Genomic DNA, 13,171 nt, shown 5'->3' on the forward strand with positions numbered 1-13,171 from the left:
AGATTCCTGGTGGGTCATTCCATCAGTCAAAGTGCTGAAGTCTTTCAGAGTTGTTTATTACAATGTTGTCGTTATTATATAAGTGTGGCACAGTGAATAGAGCACCGGTCCTGGAGTCAGGAGGACCTGAGTTCAAGTCCAGCCTCAGACACTTGACACACTTACTAGCTGTGTGACCTTGGGCAAGTCACTTAACCCCAATTGCCCTCCAAAAAGCAAAATGTGTGTGTGTGTGTGTATGCTGTTCTCCTGGCTCTGCTTACTTCACTATATAAGTTTTTTTTTTTCTTAAACCATCTCTCTGATAATTTCTTATGTCACAATATTCCAGTACATCTATAGAATATGACTGGCTCAGCCATTCACCCTTGGCTTCTTGGCTTCTAGCTCTTTGCCAATACAAAAAGAATTGTTTTCAATATTTTTGTACAGGCACAACCTTTTCCTTTTTCTCTGACCTAGGCACAAGTGTAGTATTGGTATTGATGAGTCAAAGGATATGCGCACTTGAGTGACCTTTTGAATATCATTCCCAAATCCTCTTTATGATTCCTGGACCAAACCACAACTCCACCAACAGTGGCCCAACGTACCTGTCTTCCTGCAGTCCCTTCAACAACTGGGTGCCTAGAATTCTTCGTTGGGAAAGCCTATCAAATATGGGCCTTGAGGTCTTTTTGTCTTGTCTTTGAAGAAGTGTTTCCTTTTCATGGTACCCTTCTCCTTTCTTCTATTATGTCCACATTCGTTATAGTTCTCACTGGAAATTTATAGCTGAAAATAAAAACCAGTGGGCGTATCTCTCCCAATCGCTGACCAGCAGTTACTCAGGAAAGGAGTAATAGATGTTGGGGTGGGTGGAAAGAATTCTCTTGCCCTAACTAACCTACTGTAGTTTTTTGTTTTTTAACCAGACATCACCTTCATCCTTTCTTAAAAGCAAATACTCTAGCATTTACTAGCTGTATTTGCCCTGACGTAAGTCCCCATCTTTTAAATATCAGTATTCTCCTGTCAGTGCTATATGGCTACTGATCATGGGGTTCTGTGATCTTAGAGAACCAAAGCTTCCTGTTACCCAAAGAGCCATGGAAAACTGCATGATGATGCCTGTGTGTGTAAGTTATAGTGTAGGTGACAATGGTGGTGGAGATGAGGAGGAGGAGGAGGAGGATGACAGACATATTCATAGCTTTTTAAAGTTTGTAGAGTAGGGTACTATGGAGAGAACTTCACATGTTGATCTGAAGTAGCTAAATGTCATGGGATCATAGGGTGTAGGGCTGGCAGGGACCTTTGAGGACAGATGTCTAACAATAAGATAATATGTGTAAGTAGCTTTGCAAACTTTGAGGTGGTCCTGCATCCCCTCATTTCACAAAGAAGGAAACTGAGCCCTTTGGGAGATGGGAGATGGGAACTGACTTGCACAACATCATCCAGGCTGAGCCAGGATTGAAACCCAAATCTTCTGACTCTTAAATCTCTTTCATCTTGTAATTTGTACCTAAATAGGAAAATGTATAATAAAGTCTCCTGAGTGTTGTTATAATTAAACAAAAACTCTAGGGAGACAAGGCTACGTAATGGAAAGAACACTGGGCTCTTTCAGGAGTCAGGAGACCTGTCTTTCATCCTGATCTTGTCCTTGACTACCTATGAACTTGGGCGATTCATTTCAACAAATATTTATGAAGGGCTGTGAAAACACTGTGCTGAGCTCTGGGAAAGATAGAGAGTTTAGACAAGGCAAGATTCCTCTGCTCTTGGAAAGTATGTGACTCATATACAGGAAACCGTATTAAAAGATGTACCTGATTGTATGCAAGATGTATGCAAATAACAGTGACATCAGAGAGCAAAGATCATTTATTATCAACTAGGGAGAACAGTGAGTTCATTCATGGAGGAGAAAGTGGTATCTGTAAATAATAAGTAAAAATTGGGAAGATGACATTCCAGACTTATAGAAGAGAGTAAGCAAATGCACAGTCATGTGAATGTGCAGGCCATGCATGTCGGATGGTAGTGGAGAGTCCAGGTTGTCTGAACCATAGGGGCCATCGGGGGCTTAAGAACGATGAGAAAAGGGTGGAAAGATAGAATGACATCTACTTGTTGAGGAATGGATGTCTGGACAAAGAGTTTGAACTTTATTAGGAGGCCCAGCAAGGAGGCAGGACAGAGTGTGGGGCCCACTCTCTTCCTTGCCACTCCAGAAAAAAATGGTTGTAAATTTTTGGCACATAGGAATCCTTTTCCTCTTTCTTTAATCTCCTGTAGGCAAGGTGGATTTTTTTGTGTTGGGTGGATTTTTGTTATCCTTTTTAAGATACTAGTTCCCAGGATCCATGGCCATAACAATCTCTAATTCCCAGGCTTATGGTTTATAAACATCTCCATCACACTTGTACAGTGTTATATAATGATAAATAATGTAAACATTTGAGTTCAGCTTGTAAATACCCACTACGACTGTGCAGTGAGATATAACAGTGAGTTCATGTAAACTTGTGAGACTGTGGCTGGCAAAAATGCTTTCTTTGCCTGTTGCCCTATAAATCAAGGGGGTACCGGTCAGTGAGTGGGAACCGTAACAGTGGAGTGCTGTGCGCGCCTTGATCGGCCCCCATCAAAGCTTAGGGAGGGCTTTGGCTGATGCATAGAGGAACGCAGGTACCTGCCTCACCTGGCTCCCACGGAGGCTTAGGGGACCTGTCCGAGTTGTACTACTACTGTATTCTCGGCTGCCCCTGCAAGAAGAAGGAAGCCATACACGTTGGTGTTCCCATTATCAGTAGCCCCTTGTGAGAAGACTAGACTGGAATAAAGCTAGCTTGTTTACCCCTTTATGATTGTGCCTGTCTGCCTGTGCTAGCAGCCCTCTCCTGTCTCCACCTGCCTTGTGCTTGGCATAGCTAGTGTCACCTGTGTGTTTACCTATCTGACATCTCCTTAGCTTAGCCCTAGCAGTGGCACATCTGAGGCAGAGTGTGGTGTATAGGTCCAGATTGCTTTCCAGAAGACTTGGACCACTTCACAACTCTACCATGTTATTAGTGTGCCAGTTTTTCCACAGCTCTTTCAAGAATTGTCATTTTCTTCCTGTCTTTCCTTTTTTTTTTTTTTTTGGTCAATTTTGCTATGCATGATGTGAGCTCTCAGAGTTATTTTAACTTGCCTTTTTCTAATTGTTAGAGGTTTGGAGCATTTTTCATGTGGGGAATGGCTCTCGTTCTTATATATCCAGGTCGGTTCCTTATATAACTTGGCTATTAGACCTTTCTCAGGGAAAGTTTGCTTGTAAAGTTTGTTTTTCCTCTAGTTGACTGAGTCCCTTCCCATTTTAATTGTGTTTGGGTAAAAGCTTTTCAATTTTATATCATCAGATTTTCCATTTTACCCTTCTAAGATCCTCTCTATCCCTTGTGGGGTGATGAGCTCTTCCCCTAGCCCCAGCTGCATTCCATATAAACAGTGCTGGATAAGCAAAGTCACTTGGGCAGCGTTGTCATTTTTATCATGATAGCCCAGCCCAACCATGACAGTGAATCCCTCTCCAGTGATTCACATCTGTCTTTATTTCTTCAGGGAAGGTTTTGCAATTACATTCATAGAGTTCCCTTGTATGCCTTGCTAGGTGGACTTCCACATGTATGTTTACTTCATTCATTCCGTAGTTTTCTGTTTCTTCTGGCTGGGTCTTCTTGGTAATGTGTAGGAAGGCTGATGATTTATGTGTGTTTGTTTTACATCCTGCTACTTAGCTGAAGTGATTCTTTTTTTTTCCAGTTAATTTATTTAATTTTCTACAGTCTCCTAAGCCCCCACTCCAGCTGCCTGTGTTGTGACTTTTGGGGCACCTCTAACCCTAGGGAAGAAGTAGGGGGTGGTGTGACAGTTCCCTCATGGCCACCTGGCTCCATCACAGTGAGAAATCATGAGCATGAGGAATTCAGAGAAGCATAGGGAGAGTTATAGGAGCCAGATACAGAAAACCCAGAACAGAACAGCATCTAGAGAGACTTCACAATGTAAATGAAAAGATCGCCACACTCTGAGATACTGAAAACCCAGTGATGGTCTCAGAGAGCAGGTATTGGGACACTCCTCCCTCCTCGGGCAGAAAGGCAGGGGACTGTCCTCTCTCTGTCTGGTGCGCTCACTGTGGCTTTGGTGCATTGTCTTTCTTTGGGACCAGACAGGGCGTGATCTGGGATTGGGGGAAGGCGATGCAGACAAAAGGCCTCCGTAAAATAAATTTTAAAAAGTAGCTGCCCGGACCCCAAAGCTCATGTGTGTAGGTTTGGGGTGTTCAGGGCTCTTTACAAATACATGCTCCCTAAGCAAATACTTGCCAGCCAGGACCCATCCATCCTCTCACTTCCATTGCAATGAATTATTGCCACAGCTTCCTCAGGGACCATGAACCTGGAGGGAGAGACCCCAGAACCTAATTGTGCTGATAATTGTCACAAGCTAGAGTTTTTCCAATAAAGTCTGTGACCTTAAAGGGACAGCATACGTATACAATGACTAGAATGATTTTAAAAGCGTTAATAAAGTCAGTCTTGAGAGACAACAAAACCCTGGTCAGATCCTGTATGTTCCATCATGGCAGAATTAAAGGAGACATTCCTCCTTTCTGTCCATAATCAGTCAGCTGTTTCAGAGGTATGGGAGAAAGCCAGTGAGTTTTAGAGACATAAAACCAGCTTGATAGTCTCCTTGACACAGAGATTTAGAGCTGAAAGGAACCGTTGAGGTCAGCTAGTCCAACCCTCTTATTTTACAGATGAGGAAACTGAGGCCCAGAGAGGCCCAGGGATGGAGCCATACAAGTAGGAGAGGTGGAATGAAGCCTCTCTGACTCCAGGCCTAGGCTTTTTTCATATGTGTGTATGTGAATATGTATGCATGTGTATTATATAGAGACATGTATGTATGTATAGAGATAGATGTATTCACACACACATAATAAACACATCTGCCACATTGCTGACTGTTTTTTAAATGGCTTTCATTATTATTACTGTTTTATTCACTGTAATTATGCTTGAAGTCAGTTCACTGATTTTGTTTACCTGTAGCTCTACGTATAACCACCCACCCAAACCGTCAGCCTGAAGAGTAAACATTTTTGGGTTGCCGAACCAGTTTTGGCCAAGCTAGAAGGGCAGTGACTGGAATAATTCTTTCAAGACTCTTAATTGAGGTTCTGTGGCGTTTTGGGTCAGTTGGTCTGGGGTGAGTGGGGAGGAGTCACAGAATCAGAGATTCAGAGCCAGGAGGGACCTTAAAGGATATTCTGGTCCAGTCTCCTGATTTTACAGAGAAGGAAACCAAGGCTCTGAGAAGAAGACCAGCCCAAGGTCACATGAGAGTTAGTGGTGAAGCCAGTCTGTGTCTGAGGCAGGGCTCTTAGCACCCCACCACACAGCTAAGGAAAAAAATGCTCTTTTGTAGCAGGATTTGAGGTTTGTGAGGGCTGCTGTTAAAATTAATGCACGATTCACCAGCAGGCTGTTATTCCATAGGGATTAGGTTAGAACTGCCACATGGGATAGATTCGCTTTTAGAAAAATCATTGCTTTGGTTTTTTTTGGTTTTGGTTTTGTCAACACATCTGGGCTCTTTGTGTCTGTCCCCATTGAGTGAGTCCCTCCCCATATAAACCCCTCACCCCTCAGGCACACCTTTCCTCATCCTTTCCCCCCTTGTCCTATACATCTACCCTCATACTCTGCCTTGCTTAACTTTCCTTCATAGTCCCAGCATACCCAGTGTGGATTGGAATCAAGGACCTTCCCCTGGGGTTTCTGTGACCCATTCAGTCACAGACCTTCCCTGGGCCCATGGACATCCTCTGGTCAGTTTCCATGCCCATGAGCCTCGTCTTCTGTTCCCTGGGCACTGCCGAGGCCTGGCATATTGTTTCTCCTCTTTAGAGTTTCTGCCACCAGACCCAGAACCCCTGTAGCCTTTGCCAGATCCTGTTTCAAGACAGGACTCGCCCTACTTTGCCACCAACCTCCCTGCGTCCCTCCAATCTAATTTTGAACCTGAAAGACTGAGCACAGAAACTGTACCAGAGCCGGGAATTCCAAGTTCAGGTGTCACGGGTGCTGCAATACCTTTTTACCACTGAACCCCAGAGCTATTGTCCCAGTTGGCCTTTTCCCCTTTCTCCCTCCTACTGTAACCGTCCTAACCCTCAGGTCTAAGAAAATCTACTTGCCTCCTCTTTTTATAGCTTATTGCCCTTTTTTTCCATTTCACTTTAATTTTTTCATTCTGAACTTAAGAAACACCAAATAAAATGAACATTTCAGCATACACTGTGCCACAGAAGGAAAGGATTGTACATGAAATTGCAAATCTCTGTGATGCAGATCCTGTTTTTCTTCTTAGATACATCATAAATTCAACATGTAACTTTTAAAGACGTCCTGTTTGTCTATGATTCCCGCTGGCCTTCCTTCTGTTCCCTACTCATTTGCAGGGGCGAGGGGGTGGGGAGGAGTCTGTCCCAAACCCCATTTCTCTCTCACCCCCTTCCAGTGGGAAAAAAAGAAACACAAAATCCTCATAACGAATGTGAAGGGTCAAACGAGATAAATCCCCACCTCGGTCATGTCCCAAAATTCTGTATCTTGAGTCTGTTACTTCCCCTTGTCGGGAGGTGGATGGCATTGATGTCCTCTGGAGACCTTGTGGGTCACTGCACAGAGCAGAGTTTTAAGTCTTTCAAAGTGGTTTGTTGTTCTTGTGTGAAATATTCTCTTGGTTCTGCTCACTTCACTCTGCATCAGTTCAGCCCAGACTTCTCCGACACCACTGTCCCCTTCGTTCCTTTTGATTCCTAGATCATATGATCTGTTCCGTTAAAGAGACTGAAGGCTCCCCTTTAGTCCGTGATTCTTTGCTGCTGCAGAAAGGGCTGCCATAAACATGTCTGTGCGTTGGGATCGCTTCCCTCTTGCTTTGTATGATCTGCTTTGCTCCTTTCTACCAGTGTGACCTTCAGCAAGCTAATTTTTTTTACTCTGGGCCTCAGTTTCCTCATCTGTAAAATGGGATTTTGGACCTCGGGCATCCCTTGTACATCTCTGGTTTCAAAGTGAAATAAGTAGACAAGGCTTGGATCTTAGAAAGAGCGTTTCCTTTGTGTTTTAGAGCGTTAATTTTCTCATTTTTATGATGCGGTTAAGAACAGCTCTGTCTGGTCCTGAGTCTGTGTTGAGCACGTTGTAAAAATAAAGCACTTTCATGGAAAAGCATTTATTGAGCACTTTCTGCATACCAGGCACTGTGCCAGGCACAAGGGGCACAAATACAAGCCAACAGTCCCGGCCCTCAAGGAGGAATGAAAAGGTGGGATGAGGCAGAAAGAGGGAAGCATGGAGAGTGGATCTGGTCCCAGCTAGAAATGGCGACTACTGGCCGTCCAGAAGCCAGGGCCAGGAAGGGAGCTGGAGTGCTGGCTCTGAGGAGAGACAGGGCCGCAGGGAACGGGGATGAGAAGCAGCCAAGCTGGGGCTTTTATTTGGTTTTCCTTTTTCGTTTTAAATTGCTCTGAAAGCTTTCTGGAAGCCAAAGGCCCAGAGTCACCCAGGCCAAGCTGTTCAGGGTGTTGAGGGGCTCGGGAGGGCTGAGGAGACGTGTCAACCCGCATCCCAGCGTCTTCTGTGGCTCCTGACTCCCTTCCCAGCTCTGCTTCTCCAGCTGAGCAAGCTGGACGCTGATTCCTGCTAGGATTGACCCACTTTTTTCTCACTTTGTAGGGATGCATAATGACCAGTTGAGACCCAGTTCTTTCCTTTGTTTCCCTTGTCTTCAGGACTCAAAAGCAAGGCCTGACAATAGAAAGACTGTTAAACTAAATTCAGGTTAGCTCCAGATAGTAATAATCACTTAATCCCCAGAATGTCTACTATTGCCCTAGCCACCTAGCATCGACTGTAACTATCCATAAGCATTAATGCTAAGGGAGGAAAATTCCCCAAATCTTCCCTTTCGAGGCTTGGGTTATGAATAAAAATTAACATGTTCATCTATTTCATCACGAGCCTTCTGGAATTGTGGTTGGTCATTATGTTGGTCACGGTTACTAAATCTTTCAAAGTTTTAATGAAAGCATTATAATCTGTTTCATGATTCCCAAATATTTTGTTTTAATAGAAATGTGTTTCTGTTGTTTTTTTATAAAACTGTTGAATTACATATAATTGATTAGGGATAGGGACTGGATCCATGGTTTCACTGACATAAGTAAACTCCCAGGTAAGGAAACTCCCTCTTACTTTTACTGTCCCACCATTGACCAATGTTCAGTCTTAAAAGGATGAGCGGAGCACTGAATAGTGTTCATTGTTAGTTTTTATCCATGATCGATCTGTTTGTTTTTAAAATAAGCTTGGAAATTGAACAAAAATAGAATCGAAAAATCTGTTTGGGGGCTTAAAGATCATTTGGCCCAACCACCTGATTTGACAAAGGGGGACACTAAGGCCCACAGAAATTAAGGGCCTTGCCCAGAGTTGTTCAGAAGGTATATAGGAGAGCTGGATTCACACACAAATTTGGTGTTAGCCTTTGTTAGACCATGTGCTTAGATAAGCAGATTTTCGATTTAGAGTAGACTCTCTACTTTGTAGTCAAGAAGTACCCTAAGTAACGGGAAGTGTGGATCTGTGGGTCCTTTGAAGAGCAGAAAATTTCTCTTTTTCTATCTCCTGTATGTACTCTTTGTGCATTATGTAAACAGTACATGTACATATTATGCATGTCTGTATTAAATACTCTACGTTCATGGAAACTACAATTGCTGAAAAACCAAAACATTATTTTAATTAATAGGTGAAATTGACGTTTGAAATTGCAAATTCTGTGCAAAAAGAAACCACTCAGCCCAAACAGAAGAAGTCCCAGACAACGTCTAGTGATTTAGTCAGACTCCTCTGGGGGGAAGAGGTCCAGAGTCTTCAGCAGAATCTCCAAAGCACCCCTCACATCATCATGTACCTCACTCTCCAGCTGGACTCTGAGACGTCGAAGGAAGAGGTAGGTGTTCTGGGGCAGCTACCAGGGAGAAAATAATGAGCTGCCCAAGAGGCACTTTCCAGGGTGTACGTTAGTAAAAATAAATCCACTTTTTAAAATTCACTTTCAGTGACAGAACTGCAGGAGGAGGCAGAGAACTGTATCAGAACTCTGTTTTCTTCATTGTATAAATAACCGTCATCATCCACTGGGTGTCTCATTGGAAGCCTGGCTTTGTGGAAGAGTGAGGGCCCCGAAGATGAACTCCTTTCAGAAGGAATAAATCATCTGCCTTTATAGTCTCAATTGGAGGGAAAAGTTGGATTTGTTTTCCTAGCTGATACTACATAGGGTGAAAACCAGCACACAGCCTGTGAAGCCTAGAAAATGACACATTTGGGGGCATATAATAAATGAGAATTAGGGAACTTTCTAATCTAAATTTCATGGTTAATTTAATGTCTTCGTCTTCTTAATGAATGATGGTTAGATTGACTACTCATTTCCCTTTCAGTGAGCCTTAATATCAAAAGGTCAGATGTACTATAAATAATTGATAGATGATTTAGAAACCCCAAAGTATAACAGAACTTTTAATTCCTAAGAACAATAATGAAATTTAATGCTTAGGTTCCAAGGTATCTTCATTTCTCGGTAAATAATTAGATAGCTCTGGGTTGTCATTATCTCCATGAATTTTACTGTGTTCTTACTCTAGGTTCGTTGCCTAGGCAGCCTTTTAGCATGTTACATCTCACCTCATTGCTTCAAGGAAACACAATTTCATCGGCGCAGGGGTCCTCACCAGCCCATATCACAACTCCTTTGTGCCTTGGGGGATGACTGAATGAGTTACTGTGACCAAAATCATTCATCACCTGGTTGCCAGCCCTAGTAGTAAATCTCTCTGAGCTAGCTAGGGTAGTCTTTGAATGCCAGTTCATTCCTGAGCCTGGGTGTTCCACTTATGTAGCCTTAGAAAACTCTGGGTCCCCTCCAGCCACAGTGAAGCATCAAAGGGGACTATAGGGTCGTACCTTACCAATATGGCAGAATAAAGACATCGTCAAGCGCCAACCCTATCTGCTTAGAACATTAACAAATAAAAATAAATTTCATCCTTCCGAGTAATTGATTTACTTATAGTTTATTAAGTAATAGTATTGATTTCATAATTTTTGAGCAAATATCACAGATCTTATTTTTTTCCTTGAAAGGCTACTTAGCAAACCACTGGAATGGTCCAGTTTGAGTTCAGTGCCACCCACCTCTTTGCTTCTGCCAAATGGAGAGGCTGAGAGAGTAACTAATAAATGCTTCTTTGCCAGAAGTCCTGGGTGGATCAGAGGGAAAGACTTCTTTTTGTCTGTTTTTTTGTATCGAGATGAGGTTAATCCCTGAAATGATAAAGGAGGGATTTGTCCACCCTTGTTTTTCCACGGTTTTTTTGTGTCCTGGGAATGAGAGGGCTTCAGAACCTAAGGTCTTCAGCTCCGTCATTATAAGATCCGAAGCGGACAGCCTTCACCCTTCTAGCTCATTGGTAGCTAAAATGTGACCGAGACCTTTTGTCATCTTTGAAAGTCTTTCCATGGGAAAGTCTATAGATGCTTCTCAGAGGAACAGCATGAAGATTCCTATTTGGAGATCAAGAAAAGATTCTTCTTGGCCCTGTCACAACAGCAAAGTTGAGCAGAGGCACATTTTCATTGTTGAGATTGGTGAATGTGGAAAATCTACTAATTGTCACACTGCTAACAAGCACTTCAAAACCCAGCTAATTAAATTGGCTGAGAGCTGAAGGCTATTGAACTTGCCAAGTCTCTTAATAAGGAGACTTTTAATACATTTGAAAGAAGGAATTTCCCTAGCAGTATTTGTTACCTTTGCTAAGCTCTGGCATGGCTTATTTACTAACGAATATAGCAGGGACATTTTGGTTACTAACCAACTAAAATTTTCATATTTTTACCTTTTTAGCATGGGATGTTTTGACCGCTGGTCTGCAGCAGGTGCTCCCCAGGGCTAAATTGAGGAGGGGGTAGCTTTTCTGTTCTGTTGGTTTTTAGCATTTTGGATAACAGTTGGCATATCCTTCTTTCCCAGTCAAGTATTAGATGGGTTGCATTCATTCGGAAAAAAAACATGTCACTTAAGTTGGTTTATAATTCTCCTGACTTAAATTACAAAAGCATTTCAAGAAATCATTTATTAAGCAGGACTTGGTTATGTACATCTAAAATATGGCACATTGTGAGAATACTTAATGCATGTTAAAAACAAATGTTTCAAATGCATCGGTATCTTTAAAAATATGTAAGAGCTGGCATACTATGGACACAATGACATCTAGTTATTTGCAATACATAGAGACCAAACCAAGAAACAGAAAGCCAATGGAAACTGAAGGAAGTTGTGTGACTCTTATAAAAGATTATTTTGTTGTTTCATTATGAACAGCATGATAACTTTTTTTGTGGATTTAATAATGTTATTTAAGCTTCAGGTAGATATGAGAGGCAGTGTGAGGGAGTGGTTGGAGGGCAGGCCTCAGAGCCAGAAGGACCTGGGTTCAGTCCTCCCTTGGTTCACACTCGCTGTGGGACCCTGCACGATGACTTCACTCCTCAGTGCTCTAGACAACTCTCTAAGACTGAGAGTTGTAGAGAAGGAACCAACCTGCCTTGGTAGGGGAAGCGTCCTCATGTAGGAGTTCCTTATAGCTAGAAGATCTCAGATCCAGTCCCTATAACTCTAAACATGAAGGGAAAATTTCTGTCCCAGAATGAATTTTCCATGGGTGTCTGAAAGGGTTTTATTTTATTTTTCTCATTTGTGACTATCATCATAGTAGAAGAAAGATACTCTCCAGGTATCCCTGCTCCCTCAGCCAGCATGCACCTGAATCGATAAATGTGTGGTTTGTCGTCTCTTGATTCTCTGACAATGTCAGCATTTTTACTAGTGGTGAGAATAAGGACAACTCAGATTCTGCAGCATTCTCAGGTAGCCAAACCACTTTCCCACCACAGAGATTGTGAACCACTCGGTTTTTGTCTTTGTTGTGCACAATACTTGGCCCGTGGTAGACTCTTGGCCAGTGTTTATTGAATTGAATTATCCCCATTGTACAGACAGAGAGACTGAGACTTTCAAAAGTTTCATGACTTGTACGTTGCCGCACAACTAGGTGAGTGTTTGAGGAGGGATTTTGAACCTAGTTCTCCAGATTCTAGGTCTTTTGTTAGTGACATATTTGTGGTGTGCTTAAACTACTCACATACAGCAGCTAGGTGGTGCAGTCGTTAGAGCATTAGGCCTAGAATCAGGAAGCCCTGAGTTCAAATTTGGCCTCAGAATGATTTCTAAGAGTTAATGAAAATCCTAGCTGTTACCAAGAATTCTAACACCTGGGGCAAAATTATTTGAGCTCTAGAAGTAGAGTGTTATCCAAGGCATGACTGTTCCTATCTATGGTTGTGGCATGTTAGAGATTGAGACTTGGAAACTAAGGCTAGAGACCTAGAAGGCAAGGTTGCTTAGACGACTTCAAGGTGGGGGTGGGGGGCAGGAGAAGAAGACTGTGAGCCCACCAGCTACTTACTGGGGAAGAAGGGGAGGAGAGTGGGACCTGTGGCCCCTCAGATGAATGCAACAGGATGGAGTGGACTTAAAGAAAGAGTGGTGACCGAGTGAAGATAGCAAATGGCATTAAGGGGGCACCTAAATGTTAAAAGAGTTCCAAGAGATGTGGGGTCTTTCAGAGAAGAGCTGGGTTTCCATGAGCCCCAGAAGATAGAAGGAATGTATGTGAAAGGAAGAAATCTAAAATCCTAAATTCATAGATTAAACCTGGAAAGAACTCACGAGGGCATCTATCCAATGACATGTGAAGAGCCTGAGGTCCCAAAAGGTCTTACAAAGCGGTGAATTGACAAAGCAAATATTAAGTCCTCTTACAATAAATCTTGAGTGTTTTTCAGATTGTTATACTACAACTGAGTGCTTGTCACAGGGTACTGTAGAAAGGGAGAGCAGAGGAGGATAGAGAGTGGAGAAAGCTAGGGTTAAGTTTACTGTGGGAGGGAGGGAGGCCAGGTGACAGCAGTCACATCACCTTGGCGGGAGG

At 42.8% G+C, this 13,171-nt stretch overlaps 1 protein-coding gene across 1 annotated transcript in view; it reads left to right on the forward strand.

Moving 5' to 3' along the window:
• The window catches only part of INTU (inturned planar cell polarity protein), a 70,176-nt gene that overhangs the window by 22,372 nt on the left and 34,633 nt on the right, over positions 1-13,171 (forward strand). The window contains exon 4 of the mRNA XM_069091165.1: positions 8,860-9,063. Coding sequence (XP_068947266.1) covers positions 8,860-9,063 — 204 coding nt within the window. The remainder of the gene's footprint in view (positions 1-8,859; positions 9,064-13,171) is intronic.

This window comes from Petaurus breviceps, unplaced genomic scaffold (genome assembly GCF_028583685.1).
Source record: "Petaurus breviceps papuanus isolate PSGF00001 unplaced genomic scaffold, PetGlider_PUasm1.0 126, whole genome shotgun sequence".
In the NCBI taxonomy this organism is placed as follows: domain Eukaryota; kingdom Metazoa; phylum Chordata; class Mammalia; order Diprotodontia; family Petauridae; genus Petaurus; species Petaurus breviceps.